Source organism: Medicago sativa, chromosome 6 (assembly GCF_051527215.1).
Source record: "Medicago sativa cultivar Bolivia chromosome 6, Bolivia_mono, whole genome shotgun sequence".
In the NCBI taxonomy this organism is placed as follows: Eukaryota; Viridiplantae; Streptophyta; class Magnoliopsida; order Fabales; family Fabaceae; genus Medicago; species Medicago sativa.
This window is the reverse complement of record NC_140754.1, coordinates 77,064,827-77,089,841: the sequence shown is the minus strand read 5'-3', so window position 1 is coordinate 77,089,841 and position 25,015 is coordinate 77,064,827. Positions and strand designations below refer to the sequence as shown.

The 25,015-nt window shown below is 35.2% G+C and overlaps 2 protein-coding genes and 1 non-coding gene across 3 annotated transcripts; 2 read left to right on the top strand and 1 right to left on the bottom strand.

Annotated features, from left to right (window-relative positions):
* The first annotated feature begins 1,152 nt into the window (after positions 1–1,152).
* On the top strand, positions 1,153–5,315 carry LOC146916963 (putative terpene synthase 2). The gene is made up of 7 exons (XM_085718823.1): positions 1,153–1,336; positions 1,840–2,119; positions 2,749–3,121; positions 3,220–3,438; positions 3,695–3,833; positions 4,371–4,619; positions 4,885–5,315. Exons 1-7 carry the CDS (start codon positions 1,238–1,240, stop codon positions 5,176–5,178), a joined length of 1,653 nt encoding a protein of 550 aa, XP_085574949.1. The 5' UTR covers positions 1,153–1,237; the 3' UTR covers positions 5,179–5,315.
* An 8,055-nt stretch (positions 5,316–13,370) lies between these two features.
* LOC146916962 (small nucleolar RNA R71) lies at positions 13,371–13,477 on the bottom strand. Its single transcript, XR_015017224.1, has one exon. It is a non-coding gene; the product is annotated as a small nucleolar RNA R71 (small nucleolar RNA).
* Positions 13,478–21,375: 7,898 nt separating this feature from the next.
* Positions 21,376–23,105, top strand: LOC146916961 (akuammiline synthase 1-like). Its single transcript, XM_085718814.1, has one exon. The coding sequence runs from the start codon at positions 21,581–21,583 to the stop codon at positions 22,868–22,870; it is 1,290 nt and encodes a 429-aa protein (XP_085574940.1). The 5' UTR covers positions 21,376–21,580; the 3' UTR covers positions 22,871–23,105.
* Positions 23,106–25,015: the final 1,910 nt, after the last annotated feature.

Below are 25,015 nucleotides of genomic sequence, written 5' to 3'. Positions count from 1 at the left end.
ACTTCCTTAGGAAAAACTGGAATGCGAATTTAAGTTTATGTTTTCAATTACTTTCGAGACGGTAAGACCCCGCACGTAAGGATCAACGTGCGATCAACAGGTGCAACCAGACTTAAGAGGGATAGACCTAGTTAACCGAGATTTATAGACCCCACACGTAAGAATCACTGTGTGATCAATAGGTGCAACTTCCAACCTTCTAGGTTAGTCACGTCCCAACGGCCTCATCATATGTATAGTCTACTTAAGATAAAAAAATACGACGTTCTGTTATTTAATATCCAACATTATAAATAGGGGGATTCAGAGAATCCTAATCGCTGCTTACTTTTCTGCATCCAAAAACAGGTAAACTTGCTATTTTGCAAACAGATAAAAATTGCAAGACTTCTAACCCTTATCTTTTATATCGTGAACTTACAAAAATAAGTAAGTTTGATCAATAATGAAAACCTATAAGCTTCTTTCAGTTAAAAATTAAAATAAAATATATTTGCCTTTAAAAAATTAACAAATAAAACAACATTTAACATATGTTTGCACCCATCGTTAGTTTTTTTTTTTTAGTTTGTTACGCTTGCCTTCAATTTTTTTTTTTTTTTTTTTTTGAGGTGGCCTTCAAGTTTGTTTATATATATATATATATATATATATATATATATATAGACACACACACTTGAGATCACATGTTTAAGAACACTAAAACTAAAAAGAATTTGTGTGCGCACGCCGACAGGGAAAGGCGTATGGATTAAATTATATGTACTCCCACCAAGCGTTTCAGTTTGGCATTGTATGATAAATAATTAAATTTTGTAGTCAGTTGTGTATATGAACATGTGCAATAAATTATATTATACAATAGAATTAGAGTCCCTCTCAAAAAAATAAAATAAATAGTTACAGTCAAAAAAAAGCCACACCATTTACGGACGCATCGCTTAACCAAAATATATACTATTTTTTTATGTGTTTAATGAACTTTTGTTGGTCAAATTATTATTATTTTTTGAATATGTACACATGTGTTTTTTTTCTGTTTATTTAAAATAAATACTTTAGTGGTACATATTGTCGTTTTTTTTTTTTTTGAAAGGAGGTACATATTGTAGTTGGATTTAATGCATTTAATCTTACTATAAATATCGATATAGACCTCTTGTTTTCCCAACCAAAACATAGAGTTGAAGGAGAGGCACTCATCGATTAAGCATTCCATTCATTTGAATATTCAAGTATGTCTCATAACGAGAAATCAGTTTTGCAAAGAAATGTTGCAGATTTCCACCCTAGCGTTTGGGGGGACTTCTTCATTCCGTATGCTTCAGAATCTTTGGTACGTATAGAATGCCCTTTTTTTTTACGTGAACAACAATGATTTTTTTTAAAGATCAACAACAATGATATATGTTATGAAAAGTGATTAAGGAGTTCTAGAAACACTATCTTTCTCATATTTCACTCTAGAATAAAACCAAGAGAAAATAGGTAGAGCTATAGCAAACACTCCAAAGGGTTGGTTATTTGTTAGCAATAGGAATGAAACCTGGTGTTTTAGGATTTCCAACATTTTTGAGGGAAAAGGATTTCCAACATAGATATTACACATTTGCACACCAACCACACTTGGATCGTATAATTAATAAACCACTTAATATTACTAACATTGCACACTCCAAAGGGATTCAAGTTACTCACATTTACCTTGTAATATATATATATATTTTCAAGAATGCCAATAATATAGGATCTTTTTACTAAATGCATCCTTTCAAATAACAATTAAGTGTCATTTATCAATTAATTTTAAAATCATATGCATGTTTTGATTACATACAGGAATTTGATATAAATATTGCGGCGCAAATTGATAAACTAAAAGAGGAGGTTAGACAAATGCTTGTCTCAAAAATTGAGAATCTGTTGAAAAAAGTCAACTTGATTGACTCAATATGTCGTTTGGGTGTGAGCTATTATTTTGAAGACGAAATTAATCAAGTTTTGGAAGATATCCACAAGGATTTTGTTCAAAATGGAGAAATAACTCTCAAAGGCAACCTTCATTCTATTTCTGTGCTATTTAGGGTGTTGAGGCAACATGGTCTTTACATTTCACCTGGTATTTATATCTCCACTTATTTATATTAATGATTCATTTTTTATATTTTAATTTGGATCACTATTGAGTAAAACAAACTTGTGTGGTAGTTTTTAGTTTTTTTTTTTTTTTTTTAAATTCTAATCGTCAAATTAATACTTTAGTTTACAACATAATTTTTTAACTTTGATCATGGGGAGTAGCTAATATAAACATCTAAAAAATGGTTTAAGTATAGACCTTTACATTTTTAGTAACAACGAGAGTTTTATAATACTAAAAATTAAAGAATAACATAAGTATTTAACTTTTTCTTGCATTAAAAAAAAAAAAAAAGATGATTGTTTTTACATAAAATAGGAAGGATCATCGTAGGATCGGATCCATATTAAACAACCCATTATCCGTGTAATGTTATCCTCGGTTCTTTAAATAATTATATTTTTGATATCATTAGGCCGGTTTACCTATAGGGTAGCCATCTTATTAAGGAAGAACCTTTTTCATACTCTAGAACCACACTATACATTATCTTAATTGCTTATTGAATTTTTTAATCTTGTTTTAGTTTCTTATTTACGTATACTTATAAATTAAAACATCTCTAATGATTGTTCAACATTGTCGTGGTTTTCTAATAAAAATATTAGATGTATTCAACCAATTCAAGGACAAGCAAGGAAATTTTAATGAAACATTGATCATAGATGTTGAGGGCATGTTAAACTTGTATGAAGCCTCACATATGATGATTCATGGTGAGAAAATTTTGGAAGAGGCATTGGCTTTTACTTCTGGCCACCTTGAGTCAATTGCAACCCAATTGAGTCCTTCTCTTGCGACACAAGTCAAATATGGCTTAAGACATCCTCTGCGCAAAAACTTGCCTAGGCTAGAGGCAAGAAGCTACATTTCCATCTATGAGCAAGATTCATCCCATAATGAAATTCTACTTACGTTGGCAAAATTGGATTTTAATATGCTCCAAAGCCTACATCAAAAGGAATTTGGAAACATTTGCAAGTAAGCACTATATCCACACCCTCCTTAATTTAAAATTAAATTGAATTCAAAAACTAACTAATCTAATTGCCTATAATATTTTTGGTCTTTATATATAGGTGGTGGAAGGAGTTGGACATTGCTAAAAAACTACCTTATGCACGGGACAGAGTAGTAGAATGTTGCTTTTGGGTTATGACGGTATATTTTGAGCCTCAATATTGTCAAGCAAGGAAAGTGATGGCAAAAGTAATCTCCATTTTATCATACATTGATGACACGTATGATGCATACGGAACAATTGATGAGTTAGAACTTTTTACTAAGGCAATTGAAAGGTTAGCACATCATATAAACTCAATAGAAAAAATAATCAAATAAGCAACCAAAATTTAGAGATAGAAAAACTTGAAATTTATCTGTAATTAAGTATTGAAATTAAGTGATGATAAAATTAAATAATAACTTTTAGGTGGTTGCTAATTCTATTTTTTTTAAAAGTAAAATAGACTTTTTTTTATCATATATTTATACACGGTCTAATTTTGTCAACAAAAGTGTAACAATTAATATTGTAATGAAAATGAATTTTAGGTGGGATATTAGTTGTTTGGATGATCTTCCGGATTACATGAAGTTTCTCTATAAACCACTCTTGGATGTTTATGAAGAAATTGAGCAAGAAGTGAAGAAAGAAGGAAGAGTATACGCCATTAACCACTTCTTAAAAGAAGTAAGAGTTTTATTTTATTGATAAAATTTGTTTCTTTTGTTGATTTAATTTATTAAACAAACAAACAAATATTTCATTTTCAATTTTATCCTGTTATCAGAATAAAATTTTAGGATTTGATTTGCATCCACTCTCCGTATAGATACATACATAGATCCTAGCAAATCTTGTGATTAGAACATTTTTAGGGGTTTTGTTGAAATTGACATTATAGAGTATCAACATGATGTTATTTGATTGAAAGTAAATGTTAAACATATTTATACTATCAATGCATAAAAACTAGTTTAAATAACTTTTTATTAGTTGTTTTATGAACTCAATTTGTAGTAATTACTATAAGAAATTTTGTTCTGTCAGAATTAGCTTTTTTGTAATTTTAATTTAAAAAAAGATTATATATTGGCAGTTTAATTAACCGTAGACAATAGTTCAACAAAATTTCGAATACAATTTGACATCATATTTACAAAAAATACATAGGAGTTCAGGTACATAACCTATTAACAATTCTACTATATTTTATAACAATGACAGTTCAAAAATATAGTCCAAGCTTACATGAGTGAGGCCAGGTGGTTGAATGTTAACTATATACCAACAACAGAGGAGTACATGAACACATCAACAATATCAAGTGGTTACCCGGTGTTGGCTACGACTTCTTACATTGGAATGGGAAACATAGATACAAATGATATCTTCAATTGGGTAACTAGTCATCCGAAAATTGTTAATGCTGCTGCTGTTCATTGCAGGCTTAGGGATGAAATTGTGTCTAGCGAGGTATTTTTTTTATCTAAATATATAGTTTCACACAATATTCTTTGTGGCTAATATATAAGAGATAATTATTGTTCATTTTTGTAAACAAGGTTAACACAACTGTCTAATTACAATTTACAAAGTTGATATTTTTGTAACCGTCTTAAGAGTTAATATAATAAGATGACATAATGGTGAAATGTGACTTTTACACTGTAACTGCATAGTCATTAAACTATTGATATATCTATTGTATCTCATAGTGTATATATTTTTTGATAAACAGTTCGAGCAAAAAAGAGGACATGTTGCTTCATACTTGGAATGTTATATGAGGGAATATGATATGGATAGAGAAGCTGCCATTCAAGAATGCCAAAAGAAAATTGACAATGCTTGGAAAGATATAAATGAGGAATGTCTTAGGCCAACTAAAGTTCCATTACGTTTTTTGACGTGTGTTCTCAACCTTTCGCGTTTTATTGAGGTTTTTTACAAAGATGAAGACAACTACACACATTCTGAAGGACTAATGAAGACCTACATTAATGATTTGCTTGTCAATCCCATCCCAACATGAGCATTGATTTTGGTCTTTACATGTTCTTTTTGTTTTTCATCTAAATAAAGTTAACATCAAATGTGGAATTTATTTTGTTCAATTCAAATCATTTTTAGAATAATAATTATTTTATAATGCAGATGATGTTTGATAGAGTTTGGTCTGAAATAATATTTATATTTATTGAACAAGGTGTTTATAGAACAAGGTGTTCAAAGAATAAATCATATGAAAATATTAATGGGTAAAAAACCAATGTTTTAAGTTGAGCTTGGCAATGAACTAGATTCCAATATTACTGGCTATGTTCAAGTTGGACGACGAGGAGTTTACACTCTTCTAATGGAGATTTCAGGGTTATTGGATCATATTTCTCTGAGATATATTTGTAGATTAGTCAATTTTAGCTTAGTGTTTCTTTTTCCTCATGATGGGCGTGCTTTCCTCAATTCATCGCTTTGGAGGGGGTGTTTAGATCCTCCCTTACATGCAGTAGGAAACTGATGACAGATCATCATATGACATTTTGGCCATGTTTTTAGTACTTTTTCTTTGCATTTGAAGACAAATAAGATGAGAGTTAGACGAGTTGTCAATGGTTTGAGGAACATATTTTATTGTTTTCACTCGAGTCGTTGTAATTCAATTTTATCCTTGACCATGCAACTCCATAGGTGTTTTGAGTGTTTTGTAGTGAGGAATCATTAAATCAAGACATAATGTGAGGGATCAAGGATGAAGAGTTGTAGATCAAGGGTTCTTAGAAGGTTGTTGAAGACAATACAAAAGTGAAGAAAATTTATTTCAAGTTTCTAGGAGTTTCCAGACGAAAGAGCGATCGAAAATGGAAAGAAAACATAAGAAATCGCACCTGACGGGTTGCCTCAGGTGCCCCTGCGCCTAGCATGTGCATCTCTGTGCCTGGCATGGGTATAAACCCCTTATTGCTTGTTTTTCAAACTGGATCGGCGGGCAGAAGACCCGTTTTCTTCTCTTAACCTCTAAGTAACCTAATGTTATAAATACAGACCGTAGCCCACTATTTTATTCATTGAGAAACATTGTTGGTTCAAAGAAAGGGTCATGCATCAGAGATTCAAGGTAGAATTTCTCCTCCTTTTATTCTTTCTATGGTATGTTATCTATTGTTTTGTTATGATGTACGTTGCCATAAACAACTAAACCTCTTAAAGTGGTATCTTGGGAGAGATTCAAGGGTGAATTCTTGAGGAAGTAGTTTCCAGAAGATTTGAGAAACAAGAAGTGGAATTCATGCAGTTGAAGCAAGGGAGCATATTTGTTGCGGAGCGTGCCGCTAAGTTTGAGGAGTTGTCGAGGTTTTGTCCCTATATCAATGCCGAAGATGCTATGGTATCCAAGTGTGTGAAGTTCGAGAGTGGGTTTCAACTTGAGATCTATTAGTATGTCTGCTTTCAAGAGATCCGTGATTTTGACACTTTGGTGCACAAGTGTTGGATGTTTGATGACACCGGGAAGGTGATGACAGGTCATGTTACGTTATTCTTAGCCTGTTTTTCAGTTATTTTCATTAGGGTTTAGCAGGCAAAAGGAGGAGTATTAGAACAATTGCCTATGATCTCGAGACTTTTGTAATGTTCTCTATATCTGAGTCTGTAATTTTAATTTTCCCGAAACATAGCAATTTTAGGTGTTTTTTGAAGTAATTCACGAAGAAATCATGCAAATCGGAAAATCAAGAACATCTGAAGAATTTAAACATCAACGACAACTTAACATTAAAGACAAATGCAACAACAACTTCATCAACGGCAACTTAATCATCAACGAGTAATGCAACGACAACTTCATCAACAACAACTTAACATCAACAACAAATGCAACAACAACTTCATCAACGGCAACTTAATCATGCATGTGGTACCAATCAGGGCATAAGCCCTCAACTTATAGAGCATAGGCTCTCAACGTGGTGAATGACTAAACATTCTAGGGCATAAGCCCTCAACTTATTTGAGCATAGGCTCCCAGGGCATAAGCCCTCAACTTTATTGAGCAAAGGCCCCAGGGCATAAGCCCTCAACTTTATTGGTGAATGACTAAGCATTCCAGGGCATGAGCCCTCAACTTTATTTGAGTATGCATGGACTCAACAACAACGACCAACAACTTCAACAACGTCGACAACAACTTTCAACTTAAACAACTTCAATGACATTGACAACAACTTACAACTTCGCATCATAACATCATAATTCAACACCATATACGTTCATATAATACTTCATCAATCTTGAACAACACATAACATCATATTCAACAACATATACATTCATATAATACTTCATCAATCTTGAACAACACATAACATCATATTCAACAACATATACATTCATATAATACTTCATCAATCATGAACAACACATAACATCATATTTAACAACATATACATTCACATAATAATTCATCGATCATGAACAACATCATATAACATCGTATTTAAACAACAATAATTCATCATGCATCTTTGTAAAAACATAATAGATTATCTACAACAGATTTGCATGTCAAACCAAGGCTACTGGAAAGATATCACAATTATCAACAACTTTCTTGTTTATACCAAAGACCAATTTAAAACAGAAAGGTGTGAAAAAGACACAAAAACAGGAAACAGGGTATGTTGTCACTAAGACCTCCTTGGAGTATTTTCATCATAACTCAAAAACCAAAAATCATTTTCAAGTCAAACCAAAGCCACTGGAAAGCTAACACAATTATCTCTAACTTTCATGTTTACACCAAAAGCAAATTCAAAACGGAAAAGGGTGAAAAATGTAAATGTTTTCCAAATTTGCCTGACAGAAAATCGGTGGCCGATTTTGACAAATCGGGGCCCGATTTTTGCAGAACTAAAACTGGAAAATCAGATCAGAAATTGGTGGCCGATTTTGACAATTCGGTGGCCGATTTTGGGCTTCACAGCAGTTCAAAAATCAGTTTAACAATGCGTTTTTCTCCTAAGAATCACCCTTAAATCACTAGACTTAAACACAAGACTCCCAATTTAAATCAAAACATTACCATAATCACAACACTCGTAATAAACACTTATAATCATGTATTCAACCACAAATCAACCACATGTCACAATAACAACAGCAGCAGATAATCATGAATTCATTGGATTATCTACTTTTTGAACAATCAATTTCCAATTCAAAACCCTAACTTCTTTTCAAAACCCTAACTTCTTTAATCATCAAAATAAAGCAGCAACAACAAACATGTTAATCCCTATTTAAGAATCATATACTTATGATTAAAGAAGGTTAATCCCACCCTTACCTTAGATTGGTTGACAGCAAGGTTCTACAGACTTCTCCTCTCTGATTCTTCTTTTTTCTTTCATCTTCCCTTCTCTCTTTCTTTTCTTCTTCCCTTCTCTGACAGCAAGGTTAATCCCACCCTAACTTCTACGTGTTCTGACTCTCTATTTTGTTGTAACCTTAATTCTCTAATGGTCTCATCTATTTATAATCACTAACTAAATTGTTTCTCACTTAATCTTTCTCACCCGGTTACTATCCGCACCACTATTTTCTTATTCCTTCTAAAACATTAATTTCTCTCATTTGCAATTCTGCCCCTAAAGCCTCATAATTCTAACTAATTATATTTCTCCACTAAATATATTCTTCCACAAATATATTTCTCCACTAAATAATAAAATAGGGGCTTACTAATAAATATTAACACATAATAAAAATATCACTCATCAAATAAATCAATTAAATTATAAAAAGACTCTAAACTCAATCAAATAAATAAATAATAAAATAGGGCGTTACAACTCTCCCCCACTTAAAAGAATTTCGTCCTCGAAATTTAGAGAACAAGAGAAAATGAATTTAATTATTGCTTAAATATCTTAAACTATATATAACAAAATAGAAACTTTTGTACCAAAAAAAAAATAGAAACTTCAAACAATACACAAAAACCACATTAAAGTTAGTCAGTTAAACATGATCACATAATAAAACATAACCATTAATTAGAAAACACAACGACAGTATTCAACCGTCAGACGACACAACGACTCATCTACTTACCCGGACGGACCGACCTGCTCTGATACCAATTGTAACACCCCGTTTTCCCCAACATGTAAAATAATACATAATAATCAGAGTATTCAACTTAAAACAGGATGCCACATTTCTTCAAAATATAAATAGAGTTAAAATTTACTCTTTATTAGAAACAACTGCTGTCAATAACTTCAAATATGTCGCAGCGGAAAAATTCTTAAATGTTAAACAAATACTTGGCACTAAAAAGCCTCAACATAAGCAACTTATTAAAGAATCCTTTGCAAAAGGTTCATCAACATAATTCATAAAGACACGTAACAAAAGGAAACAAAGCAAGATCCCCATCCCGTTACGTATCAGAGCAACCCTAAGACGACGCGTGAGGGAGTCAACTCACATCAACAGTTATTTCTGGTTATCTGCACGTTACCCACGTAGAGCCAACATTCAAACAGAAGGGGTGAGATTCACATTCAATAATAATAAGCATATAATTCATCAACAGAATTTAACAACATAAATAACAACAAATTTAACAATGCTAAACAACAATTATACAACATTAATGCTTCACATAATTTCCCATTATCAACTCATTAGTTATAATAACAACTTTACAACACGACAACAAACATCGATAACTCAACATCAACGACAACTTAACATCAACGACAAATGCAACGACAACTTCATCAACGACAACTTAACATCAACGACAAATGCAACAACAACTTCATCAACGGCAACTTAACATCAACGACAAATGCAACGACAACTTCATCAACGGCAACTTAATCATCAACGACAAATGCAACGACAACTTCATCAACGACAACTTAACATCAACGAAAAATGCAACCACAACTTCATCAATGACAACTTAATCATCAATGACAAATGCAACAACAACTTCATCAACGACAACTTAACATCAATGACAAATGTAACAACAACTTCATCAACGACAACTTAATCATGCATGTGGTACCAATCAGGGCATAAACCCTCAACTTATAGAGCATAGGCTCTCAACATGGTGAGTAACTAAGCATTCTAGGGCCTAAGCCCTCAACTTATTTGAGCATAGGCTCTCAGGGCATAAGCCCTCAACTTTATTGAGCAAAGGCTTATGCCCTCAACTTTATTGAGCAAAGGCTCCAGGGCATAAGCCCTCAACTTTATTGGTGAATGACTAAGCATTCCAGGGCATGAGCCCTCAACTTTATTTGAGTATGCATGGACTCAACAACAACTACCAACAACTTCAACAACGTCGACAACAACTTTCAACTTAAACAACTTCAATGACATTGACAACAACTTATTCATTCATTCATTCATCATACTCAAACTAAACTACAAATAATTCAAAAGACAACAATTGCCTATTTCAAATAAAATCCACTCAAAATGGATGTGGTTTTGCAAACCTAGATTGTTCCTAACACCAATACAATCCCAAAACATACAAATCCAAAAATTTGCGCCAATATCAACCATTGTCTTGTTCTTGATAACTCAGTCTTCAACTTCTTATTTTTCTTCTGTTTTTCAATCTTCAATTCCTTATCATCCCTAACATCATCTTCATCAACTAACTTAAAAAGGATGCTTCTGTTGTCACACGAATTTCTGTAGTTTCTACAACCCCAGAATTTCTTCCCCGCAATTAGGATTCAATACATCAGTTACTGATCAAAATACAAGTGTTTCTCTACACCTACAATTGGGATTTCTCCTTCTTCTCAAACTAGATCCAATAGAACTATGACTGTTCGTAAACCCACTGAGTTTTTGATGTCTGGTTCGACATTTCAGATGAAGGTGATGACAACCAAGAGAATGGAGAAGAAAAAGAATGGTGAAACAGGAAGAAAGAAGGGTCACAATGAATAAGACCACTAAGAACTCTAATTTTTGCCAATTTATCCCATTTCAGAATTTCTTTAATATGTAATAACTATTTCATGAAAACGTTAATTAATTAACTCTCATAAAGGGTAAACATGTAAAACAATAACAATTGTCAACAAAATTAATTCAACAATCAACTTTCTTAATTCTCGTATTTTTTTCAAAAAGGTCTTATATCTAAGGATGGAGATTGTATTTATTTTAAAATAGTTATATTTGGGAAAGTGATATTTTTTTTGAAGAAGTTAAACTAACCCATCCAAATTAGCACCAGTGAGAATCGAACCTGAGACCTTAAGGAGGAGCACACTCCCAAGTTCCAACTCAATACCACCATGCTAACCCAAGTGGGTTTTGGGAAAGTGATATTGTAACCCATTGATGACATTCTGTCATTACATAATATTAGGGACTTATTGTGACATTTTGATAGAGTTCTTATGCAATTTCTACTGTTCTAGAGTGCAAAAAGCTTAAATGTTGAAGTCTGTTCGAAGGAAATCGCGCCACGCCAATTTCAAGCCGTGCTGCGATTTTTGAAGCAAAATTACATCCTCCCTGTTTGAGGGAAATCGCGGCACGCCTATATACATGGCGCGGCGCGATTTTGACGGGTCAGGCCCATGACTTCTATAAATACTGCACTCAATCTGAAGAACAAGGGTTACGATTTTGGAGAACGAAAGTGCGATTTTAACACTCAGAAGGCTGCAGTGGAGAGGATTTCATCATCTCTAACCCAGTTTATGTATGTTTTAATTCTTTCATTGATTATGCTATTTGTAAACTCAATTATGAGTAGCTAAATCTCTTAGAGATTAGGTCGGAGATGAACCCATGTAACCCTAATTGATCATATGTTGCTGTGAAACTCTATTACTTATTAATGATATTCTAGTTTTCATTCAATTCAATTGTTCTTACTGCTTTTTATATCCTGATCAAATATAAACATGATTTTGTGAGATCGAATGACTACTGACCATAGCTTTCGACTTAGACCTAATTGAATTGTTCTAATAAACATGGTTAGTCTAGGAATGGATAATCGTTTGTTAGTGATATCAGGTTAACGTGCTTAAACCTTTGATGATTATTAGACCACCTAAGGAATTAGGGGTTGTAGTTTAAAAAGAGGGTCCTAACTCAAGGGATTGATTAGGGCTAATTTGTTAACTATCGTGAAACTAGAGAATCATTAGTAATAATAGGTGCAGTAACCAATTAGGGGAAACATAGAGGATTCGAAGACCTGATCTCATCTCTCTCCTATTTTCTTAATCAAATCTTTACTTTTTTATTTGATTTCTTAAAATCAAACCAAATCTACTGCCTAGTGGCAAAACAAAATAAACTTTTATACATCCTACTTTTATAACGAAATTGAATAATTGAAGTTAAAAACAGTCCTCGTGGGAACGATATTTTTACTACTTCGATAGTTATTGGTGCACTTGCCAGAGATCTATCAAGTTTTTGGCGCCGTTGCCGGGGACTGTTGAATTATTTCAACAAGGCAATTACGTTATAATTTAGGTTTTTTGCAATTTAATTTTTCTGTTTTTAATTTTTTATTTTTCTGTTTTCATATTCACTTGATTACTTTGCGTTGTGCAGTGCTACTAAGGTATTTTGCTGTTTATGCGAGGTAAACAGAGCTCGGACGACTTAGAGTACGATCCGGAAATTGAAAGAACTGCTAGAGCACTTCGGAAAGCTGTCCGATCGCAAAGGTTAGCTCAATCCGTTCCACCGGGTGTTCGAGAACAAGTACCGGAGCAACTCTCAAGTGAATCTGAAACAATCTCTTCTCCTAAATCTGCAACTATGGAAGGAGAAGGAGTTGTACCACCAAGACCTAAGCTTGGAGACTACGGGTTAGCCACTCATCGCGGTCAACTGACCCACACTTTTCAACCAGCTAACCCCGTAGCGTTCGACATCAAGACAACTGTCCTCAACGGTTTGAGGGACAAGCAATTCGATGGGACTGAAGCTATGAGTCCTCATGAACACTTGAGCCGTTTTGCTGAAACCTGCGAGTTTTGTGTGCAACCAGCCACCGTGACTGAAGCACAAAAGAAGCTAAGGCTATTTCCTTTCACCTTGACGGGAAGAGCAAAAGATTGGTTGCTAACAATTCCAAACGGGACTGTCCAAACATGGGAAGAGTTAGAGCTGAAGTTCTTGGAGAAATACTTCCCTATGTCTAAGTATTGGGACAAGAAGATGGAGATCTCTAACTTCAAGCAAGGAGAAGGTGAATCATTATATGATGCTTGGGAGCGATTTAACTTACTTCTTAAGAGATGCCCAAATCATGAGTTCACCGAGAAACAATACCTCCAAATCTTCACTGAGGGGGTGACTCCAAACACTAGAATGTTCTTAGATGCTTCCGCGGGAGGTAGTCTCAAAAGCAAAACTGATCATGAAGTACAAGCTCTAATTGAAAACATGGCTGGCAATGAGTATCGTGATCAAGCTAAAAAGAAAGAAAGAGGAGTGTTTGGGGTGAGTGAACAAACTGCTATCCTTGCGAACCAAGCAGCTATGAACAAACAAATCGAAGCTCTAACTAAGGAGTTTCAAGGCTTCACTTTGGCCCATAAACAACAACAAGTAGCTGCAATCAAGTGTGACTTATGTGGTGAAGAACATCCCAACGGTGAATGTGTTCCAGAAGGGTCAAATGAAGAAGCTAACTTCATGGGAGGTTATCAAAGGCAGAATCAATACTACAATTCAGGCATCAACAAGCATCCCAATCTAAGCTACTCAAATAACAATGCTTTGAACTCTCAGATGCTCACTCCTCCTCAACAACAACAAAGGAAGCCATCAGCTCTTGAGGAAACTATGATGAAATTCATGAAGATGACTCAAGGCAACTTTGAAGAGATGAAGAAGAGTCAAGAAGCTGAAAGAAAGAACAATGAAGCTTCTAGGAAGCTGCTTGAAACTCAACTGGGGCAATTAGCTAAGCAATTGGCTGAACAAAGTAAAGGCGGATTCTCAGGTAACACTAAAGATAACCCTAAGAATGAGTCTTGTAATGCTATTGAATTGAGGAGCAAAAAGGTTTTGACACCTTTAGTTCCAAAAGCTCCAAAGAAGGTTGATGATGTAGTTGAGGTAGAGGAGGATGATGTAGTTGAAAAAAATGATGAGGGTGGAGTTGAAAAAGAAAATGATCATGGAGTAGTTGAAAACGAAAGGAAGAAAAAAATAGAGGGAGAAAAAAGTGAGAAGTTAATTGATGAAGATTCAATCTTGAGGAAGTCGAAGAGTCAAATTTTGAAAGATGGAGACAAACCACAGGTTATTCCATCATATGTGAAGCTTCCATACCCTCACCTTTCAAAGAAGAAAGAAAAGGATGAAGGCCAATTCAAGAAGTTCATGCAACTTTTCTCACAACTTCAAGTGAATATTCCTTTCGGCGAAGCTCTTGATCAAATGCCGTTATATGCTAAGTTCATGAAAGACTTGTTAACCAAATGAAGGAAGCCTAAGGATGATGAGAACATAGCACTTTCTGAAAATTGTAGTGCTATTCTTCAAAAGAAGCTGCCACCTAAGTTGAAGGATCCTGGTGCTTTCACTATCCCTTGTTCCATTGGACCGGTAGACATTGGAAGAGCTTTATGTGACTTGGGAGCAAGTATAAATCTGATGCCTCTTTCAATGATGAAGAAGCTTAAGTGTGGGGAACCAAAACCAACAAGAATGACCATTACTTTAGCTGATCGGTCAATCTCTTATCCTTTCGGTATACTTGAAGATGTGCTAGTCAAGGTTAATGACTTGGTGTTCCCAGCAGATTTTGTGGTCCTAGATATGGCTGAAGATGAAGACATGCCACTCATTCTAGGAAGACCTTTCCTTGCAACTGGTCGTGCTTTGATTGATGTTGAACGTGGAGAGCTAATGTTGAGGTTTCATAAGGAGCAGGTAGTCTTCAATATCTTTGAGGCGATGAAGCACAAAGATGAGAATCCCAAGTGTTACCGGATTGACGTTGTGGAAGAAACAGTCGAAGATAAATCCCTTGAATCTCAACCTATTCAATCTACGGAGGTGGAAAGTGTGGAATCTATAGACAGACAAGAAGTGATTGAAGATGTTGGAATGATAGAGGGTGTTAAGCAACTGGAAGTAAGCAAAGAACAGATGCAACAACAATCATCAGGAGACATCCGTGACAACAAGTATGGGGGATTGACAACTGGTAAAAATGAAATAAAGACTACTACCACTGGTCCAGGTGGTAAATTGGCTTATAAGAGGATTCCTTGTGGGATGCGTAATGGGCCGGCTGCTTTTCAATGGTGTATGCTTTCAACTCTCTCTGATACTTTAGAAAGAATTAGGAGGTACTGTGACGAAGGGTTGGCAAGAAACAAGCCTGTTGATGAAGCTGTGGACCTAAGGAAGTCTGGTGCACAAGGAACTTTCAAGGGTAAGGAACAAAAGCTGAAACGGTACCGTAAAGGAGGACTCCCAAACAATGAAGAGGGAGCCACATCAAATGATCCTTAGGGATAGTTATCAGTCAAGCTAGTGACGGTAAAGAAGCGCTGAGTGGGAGGCAACCCACTATTTATTTTTCAGGTATGATTTTATTGCTTTCAAAAATAAAAACACAAAAATATTTTTCTTTTCTTTTAACACAAGGCAGGAAAGTTTAAAAATTTGTTCAAAATATACCTCTTGCCAAGAAAATCATGCAAGGTACTGATGTCTTGCATGATTCTCTCCTCAAAAATTTTCAGAACTTAAAGGAACTCAGGCATTTTTTTTCAAGAAAACAATTTTTTTGGCCTGAGGAAGCAAAACACACTACCTGTTTCATAAAAATCGCGCCGCTCTGTGCTTTTTGGCGTGCCGCGATTTTTAAGAACAGGAGAACACTTTCCCTGTTTCAAAGAAATCGCGCCGCGCCTTGTAATTGGCCGCAGCGCGATTTTGCTTGAAAGATTCATGACCGTTGCAAAAACTAGCCGTTACAAACCCACCAAACTTCCCAACCGTTAAAAACTAGCCGTTACTAGCCGTTGCAACACAAAATCGCGCCGCGCCTTGCTTTTTGGCGTGCCGCGATTTTGACCAAACAGCACTATAAAACCTTCACTGTTCATCATCATTTTCATTCCATTCTTCCTACCTTTCTCTACCAAAACTTCCATAAACTTCTACTCACGAATTTTTATCATCTTCATCTCCTTTTGCACTTCCTAAACATCATCTACCCATAATCCTATCATCAATTCATCAATCCAAACCACCATCAAACCACTATCATTCCCAACTTTCCCAAACTTCACAAAACTTCCCTTTCACCATCTTCCTAAACCACAAATGGCCTCAAACCAAAGAAACACCCGCTCAAAGAAAACCACCAACCCAAAACCATCCACAAGCAAATCCAAACGCCCTCGTGCCGCATCCGAACCACCTGAAAACGCCATCCATTTCATCAATGACCTAGCCCAAGAGTTCCATCAATCTATGAAGAGTTTTGAAGTCATAGGGGAGAGGAAGTTTGATTTCACAAAGCTTGTGAAATATCCTTTCTTTGAGTCTGAATTACGAAGGAGGGGGTGGACGAGATTGAATGAGATGATCGACGAGGCAAACAACAAGACGGTGATCGTCGAATTCTTTGCAAATGCAAGGGTGTCCGATACACCCTTTCAATCTTTTGTTCGAGGAAAGTACATTGATTTCAGCCCGGATGCTCTCAACGCATGGCTGAATGTTCAAGCACCGGAGGAGTGTTGGGTTGAAAAATTGAGGAGGGAGAGATTTGCTATTACGGAGGATACCTTTGATGAGATCATCACCACCATGTGTAGGCCTGGGTCGACTTGGAAAAAGTCCTGGATGCTTACTTATGCGGAGATGCTGCCGGTACCCAAGGCGTGGGTATCATATGTGGTCCAGACTCTTGAGAGTGCATCTTGCACTTCTGAAATTCCTCTCAAGAGGGTGCTTGCTGCCTATGCCATCATCAAGGGGCACCCTATAGATATTGGCCGCCTCTTGGCCAATAGTCTTCATGATCTAGCAACCGGGAACACCACACAATTGGGACATGGAAGCTTAATTAATTGGTTGTGTGAGCAACAGTTGGTGCCGGCTTATGATAGTGATCTCAACACAAGCAATATGAAGCCGATCACCGACTCGGTCATGGATGGGTTTGTCAAGAAATATGAAGGCTATATGAAGGAGAGAGAGGGGGAGGCAGCAAGGCAACAACAAATGGAGCAAGGAGGGAGTAGTAGCCAAGGGGGTTATGCTCCTCTTCACCCAAAGCTTGAGGAATTCATGCATGTGCAAGCTAATTGGATGAATGAGACTTCGGACCAGCTGTGGGTGAACCGTCCTAGGTTCTCAGCTGCGTTTGCTGCGGAGGCTCAATTGCATATGGGTCCGATTAGTGGGTCTTATGAGAGGTTTGGAGGCTTCCGTGAGCGCATGGAGAAATATTTTACACATCAAGAAGAGTATGGGCTGCGCATGAGGAGGGAAATCACTGATGATTTCAATACCACCGAGCAAGATCAAGGGGATGGCATCTTTGAAGGATTGAGGACACCGGGGGCTGGACACTCGGATGATGATCAAGACATGGGCTGATCTACTGATGGATTAGCATTTTCTGCTTTGTATTTTATTTTCAGTTATTTTTCTTTTGATGTATTTTCTTTATTTTCTTTTTAATGTCGAAGTCCATTGAACTTATTTCCCTATTGTAATTGCTCCTGCACTTGTTTATTATTAATGAATTTGTTTTGTTTCATGTGACTTATTCCAGTTTAGTAACAGTTGTTTGATGAAACGGTATTCCAAAAGTTCTAAAGGAGGGGTGACTTGATTCAAAGGCGAAGTGTACGGCATTGCTAGGTAGTCACATACTCCCAGAAATCTCAGCCATAAGGTTCATTGCCAAATTTGTTTTTCAATTTACTTATATTTAGATTAGTTTTCCATGCAACTACATTTCTAGAACTTGCATTGTTTCTCTATTATTGATTGGTCTTTGTCAATTACACACTGAGGCAAAAGTGCTTGGTCCTGTGAGCCTTTTTGAAGCCTACCCTGATATTAATTGAATTTATCCTTTCTTAACCAATTGTGAGCCGGTAGGATTAGAACTTTTTGTTCGGTGACAAACTACATTACAAGCCTAGAGACTTTTAGGACTTGTCCCTTAATGAATTTCTGAGTTAAGGCATTGTAGAATGTTGCTAAAGATTAAGTTTGGGGTTGCTATTGGAATTTGCAACCAACTAAGTTTGGGGTGGGGGTACTAGAGAATAAGAGAACAAAAAATGAAAGAAATATGAGATTGTCATGCAAAATATACACATAAAAATGGTGTATCAAAAAAAAAAGAAAGAAATTGAATGATGAAAAAGGGACAAAACATTGAAAATCCGAGTAACTTCAAACTCGATTGTCCCTAAATGTTAAAAATATTCTCTAGTACCTTTGCATTGATTGTATTTCCACAAGGTGAATGATCGAAGGATTGAATTTTGTGCTTTAATTTCCGTAGGAATGCCTAACTCAAATTTTGTGTAGCCTACTTATCCAAATATATCCCACCTTTCACCTAAGCCCCGTTATAACCCTAAAGACCTCAAAAGTGTGTAATGATATTGACTTTGATTGATGTTTAGAAACTTTTCAAGCGTATGGTAATATGTAGACCTGCATGTCGACTGGTAGAACCCTATTTCATATTGTTGCGTGGAGTTGTGAATTGGTGGATGCGAACAAGTCAAACTAGCTCATCTTTAGCTAGAAGGAGAATGAACTTTTGGGTACTATCGTTTTGTCAGGTAACTGTTATTTTACTGTCGTTTGTCACTGTTGCAAGCAAATTCCTTGAGGACAAGGAATGGTTTAAGTTTGGGGTTGTGATGACATTCTGTCATTACGTAATATTAGGGACTTATTGTGACATTTTGATAGAGTTCTTATGCAATTTCTACTGTTCTGGAGTGCAAAAAGCTTAAATGTTGAAGTCTGTTCGAAGGAAATCGCGCCACGCCAATTTCAAGCCGTGCTGCGATTTTTGAAGCAAAATTACATCCTCCCTGTTTGAGGGAAATCGCGGCACGCCTATATACATGGCGCGGCGCGATTTTGACGGGTCAGGCCCATGACTTCTATAAATACTGCACTCAATCTGAAGAGCAAGGGTTACGATTTTGGAGAACGAAAGTGCGATTTTAACACCCAGAAGGCTGCAGCGGAGAGGATTTCATCATCTCTAACCCAGTTTATGTATGTTTTAATTCTTTCATTGATTATGCTATTTGTAAACTCAATTATGAGTAGCTAAATCTCTTAGAGATTAGGTCGGAGATGAACCCATGTAACCCTAATTGATCATATGTTGCTGTGAAACTCTATTACTTATTAATGATATTCTAGTTTTCATTCAATTCAATTGTTCTTACTGCTTTTTATATCCTGATCAAATATAAACATGATTTTGTGAGATCGAATGACTACTGACCATAGCTTTCGACTTAGACCTAATTGAATTGTTCTAATAAACATGGTTAGTCTAGGAATGGATAATCGTTTGTTAGTGATATCAGGTTAACGTGCTTAAACCTTTGATGATTATTAGACCACCTAAGGAATTAGGGGTTGTAGTTTAAAAAGAGGGTCCTAACTCAAGGGATTGATTAGGGCTAATTTGTTAACTATCGTGAAACTAGAGAATCATTAGTAATAATAGGTGCAGTAACCAATTAGGGGAAACATAGAGGATTCGAAGACCTGATCTCATCTCTCTCCTATTTTCTTAATCAAATCTTTACTTTTTTATTTGATTTCTTAAAATCAAACCAAATCTACTGCCTAGTGGCAAAACAAAATAAACTTTTATACATCCTACTTTTATAACGAAATTGAATAATTGAAGTTAAAAACAGTCCTCGTGGGAACGATATTTTTACTACTTCGATAGTTATTGGTGCACTTGCCAATCTTCTATCACCCATCCAAATTAGCACCAGTGAGCTTATATCTAAGGATGGAGATTGTATGAGCTTATATCTAAGGATGGAGATTGTATTTATTTTAAAATAGTTATATTTGGGAAAGTGATATTTTTTTTGAAGAAGTTAAACTAACCCATCCAAATTAGCACCAGTGAGAATCGAACCTGAGACCTTAAGGAGGAGCACACTCCCAAGTTCCAACTCAATACCACCATGCTAACCCAAGTGGGTTTTGGGAAAGTGATATTGACATGAGAGATGCTTGACAAGTGCAATTAAACATTCCCTCAAAAAAAAAAAAGTGCAATTAAACATAGAATATGTATTGTGAGCAAACTACATGTGTCGGGTGCCAATCTTTGACTAATTTCCAGATCACATGCAATGCATGCAACATACATTATTAGTATTCTGTACCATGCCTTTTGAAAAAAATAATCTATAGTATGAACTTCGTTACAATTTCATGACAGTACTATATTCTTGTCCAGCTTAAACTTAATGGAAAGGGCACATTGAATTAATTGACATGCCATTATTTTTTTTATTAATTTCTGAATAAATTAATGCTTCACCAAAGTCATATAGCGAAATTGCAATATAAAAAATTAATGCAATTATTCACGTTGACATGAGAGATGCCATTATTCTTCGTCATTATTTTAAAAAAAAATTATATAAAATATCGTTTGTAATTTACATGAATTATTTTTATAAAATATGATTGATAATCTACACGCGTTAGCGCAATAAAAATGTAGAAAGATGGGCACATGGTAATAATAATAATAATAATAATAATAATAATAATAATAATAATAATAATAATAATAATAATAATAATAATAAGAAGAAGAAGAAGAAGAAGAATAATAATAATATTCCTTCAGAAAAAATATAGAAATAATATATTATCCCCCATTGTGACAATTAATCAATAAAATAATCTATGCAAGCTTCATCTTTTTGACTGGTACTACTAATAAATAAATCTGATACTACATGCATGTTTCAAATAAATATAATAAATCTGATTAACGCAAACTAAAGTTGAATGCAACCGAAACAAATAACAACGTGATTGATTATTTTCCACATTTATTATATCCATCCATCTATATTAATATTACCAGTATTAGTTTTCTTTGGTCCAACATTACTTGTATTTGTTTTATCAAACACACGTTCTTGTTTTTTTTTTTTTTTTTTTTTTTTTATGCTTGAAGGCTGAAGCAAGTCAAAGAGTGTGTTCGTACTTTATCTTTTAATAGCTTTTATAATTCAAGCACTATATAAACACTTGTTATGGCAATACATTCAATCAATATACGAGTGATAGCATAAATTGTACTAGTAAGGATATTGAAGTACATATATCATTTGGAGAGACAACTAATTACCATGGAAATAGAATTACTTTCTAGAGAAACCATCAAACCTTCATCACCAACTCCTTCTCACCTCAAACTTTATCCACTTTCTTTCATAGACAACATTGTTTCCCGTAACTATGTGTCATTACTTTACTTTTACAACCCAAACAAGAGTAGAGACCAAAATTCCAAAATAGCACAACTTCGAAAATCTTTATCTCAACTTTTATCTAAATACTATCATTTTGCTGGTAGGATTAAAGATAAAATTACCATTGAATGCAATGATCAAGGTGTGTTATTTTTAGTCACAGAGGTAAAAAACAAACTTTCAGATATTCTCCAAAATCCCACTGAAAATCTGTTGTACCCTTTGTTCCCTGATGAATTGCAATGGAAAGACATGGATTGGAGTGCAACCTTTATAGCCATTCAAATAAACTGTTTTGCATGTGGAGGAATGGCAGTAAGTATTTGCATGAGTCACAAAATTGGTGATGCTTCAACCATTTTCAACTTCATGAATGATTGGGCCATGATCAACCAAAATCTTGATGAAGATGGAAAAGAGTTATTAGTATCACCCTTTAGATTACTTGATGGAGGAGCGTCGATTTTTCCACAAAGGGATTTGCCCATTTTCCCAGAGATTGTGGTAAAGAGAGAAAACAATGTGGTATTTAAAAGGTTTGTTTTTCATCCTGCAGTGATCAAGTCTCTTAAGGCAATGGTAACTTCTATGCATTCTCCCACACGTGTACAAGTTGTAACTGCGTGGATTTACAAGCACGCTGTTTCAATAATGGGGTTAAATTTCCAAACTTCAATGTTTAGCATGGTTGTGGATCTTCGCAGAAGAATGATTCCTCCATTGCATGAAAAAAGTGTAGGGAACATACTTTGGTTTTCGTCTATGTTGGCAAATAAGAAGGAAATGGAAATAGAGGATTTGGTCTGTCAAATAAAAGAAGGGTTATCTGAGTGTTGTGATGTTTATCCAAAATTATTTAGAGAGAAAGAGAACGATAAGATATCTGAGTGCTTGAAGCAAGTTACACAGCCATATTCTGAGAATAAAAGTTTGTTTACTTTTAGTAGTTGGTGTCGGTTTCCAATGTATGAAGCGGATTTTGGATGGGGAAAACCAACATGGGTGACCACTTTTGGTTGTTCTGTAAGGAATATTGTAATTTTGATGGATACAAGAGATGGAGATGGGATTGAAGCGATTGTGAACATGGAAGATAATTATATGGCTAAGTTCGAACGTGATTTTGAGCTTCTTCGATATGCCTCTCTTAATCCAAACAATGTTTAGACATGATGATTATCTGCACTGTTCTTGACCTCTCTCAGTTCCTTCTTAACATGTGGGTCTATATGTATTACTTGTGGATGTGTGGGTGTGGATAAAAGATTTTCAATAAAGTACTGAATTCTGAATGTGTTGAAAGATATTTGTAACATATTTGAAATTCAAACATGTAAGATTTACTCTTGTTTCTTAAGAAGTTCTTTTAATTAATCGATTATAGATTACTTTATTTGGTGAATTTTGCTCAAATTGATACATGCCTCTTGGGACTTGAATACATGTATTTCCACCATGATGAAATTAATGGTTTCCTTGTAAACTAAGTTTTAAGTATATTTGTATGGTATTTGCTTCAGAATATTGAAGAAAATATGGTATAACCCAGGTCTTATACATTCAATATTTGTAATTTATTTATATTTGGTACAAATTATAGACATATATTTTCTACAATAAACATCTTCTGTTTGATGAGGCAAGTCTCGTAAGTATAGACGAAATTGTAAAAGGCCTGTGTTTTAGTTTCACGCTTTTAGACAGAGAAACAATGAACAGTAAAAGTGATACATACTGTACATTAGGTGGCATACACAAGTTAACCTACACACAAATAGGACAAGTGTTCACGTGGTCTCCAGCCACAGAGAAAGTCTTAGTTGGTCACAAACACAAATAAAATATACTTAGGCACAAACACATTTATAAGAAAAGCTGAAAGATAAAAGTAAAAAATGATGTTACTAATTTATTTCTCTTCTAATTTTTTTCATTTGTGTGTGCCCAAATATTTTTAATTTGGGGTTGTGACTATGTAAGTGTTTCTCCCAGCCACACACAAAAAAAAACTAAACTTTTTTGTCTGTCACTCTCTCTTCCGTCTTTTTCCTTCACGTTCTCTTCTCCCTTTTCCTTCACCATCGTCGCCCATATCCCCACCCACCTCCCTCTTCCTTCCGACCTCTAAGCCACTACACACAACTCAATTCTGACGTCGTCCCTTTTTCTCTGGTCACACCAACCTCTGTCAACCCCTCGTCGCCACCACGTCGTCCACCCATCGCCACCTCTACACACATATATGATAGAGAGATGCAGCGATTGGTTTACTAGAAAGAGGTTTGAGGAGATAAAAAAAAGTCAATGAAATTACTCATCTTTGCAAGGAACGAATTGGACATCTTCCTGTCTTTTTTTTTGTCATCTTTTTTTTTTATTATAACAAGAAACTGTTTTTGAGGATGGCGCTGACGGCGGAGGTGACGTGAAGTCGTCGGCGTGATGGTGTTTGTTGTGTTGTAGAGAGTGGAGTATGTGGTGGTGAGAGAGAGAGATCTGTTTTTGTGTTTAGAGAGAGAAGGTAGAAGAGGACAATGGAAGACAGAATGGTGGTAAGGTGAAATTCCTAAAATATCCCTGCCACATGGGGGTGTATATGAGAGGTATAGAAAAAAGGTTGTCGACCAAAAGTTATTCTTATAGGAAACCTAACGAAGGTTAGGAAATGCATCTGAATACGACACTCCACAAACAAAACGATACGAAAGCCTACTATCTATCTATCTATCTATCTATCTATCTATCTATTTACGACAACTACTACTACTACCACTACCACTACCACTACCACTGCCACTACCACTGCCACTACACTGCCTGCCACTGCCACTACCACCACTGCCACTGCCTGCTACTGCTACTACTACTGCTGCTACTACTACTACTAGTATTATTATTATTATTATTATTATTATTATTATTATTATTATTATTATTATTATTATTATTATTATTATTATTATTATTATTATAAATTGGACAAAATGGCTATTTAACTCCACGTGAATACAGAGTTAACTCGACAAACTCTAATGCAATCCCTAATTGGATAAAATGTCTATTTTGCCCTCAATTTTAGTCACACCATTCCAATTTTGCCCTCTCACTTTTATGGCCCACAATTGAATTCTTATCTACTCATACTTTTTTTTTGAAAAAGCTAAATTAGCCCACCCAAATTAGCACCGGAGGGAATCGAACCTGAGACATTTAAGAAGAGCACACTCCCAGATCCTAAGACAATATCATGAGGCCAACCCAAGTGGGTTTTATCATCTCATACTATTTTATAGCTTCCCACCTTTTCTTATT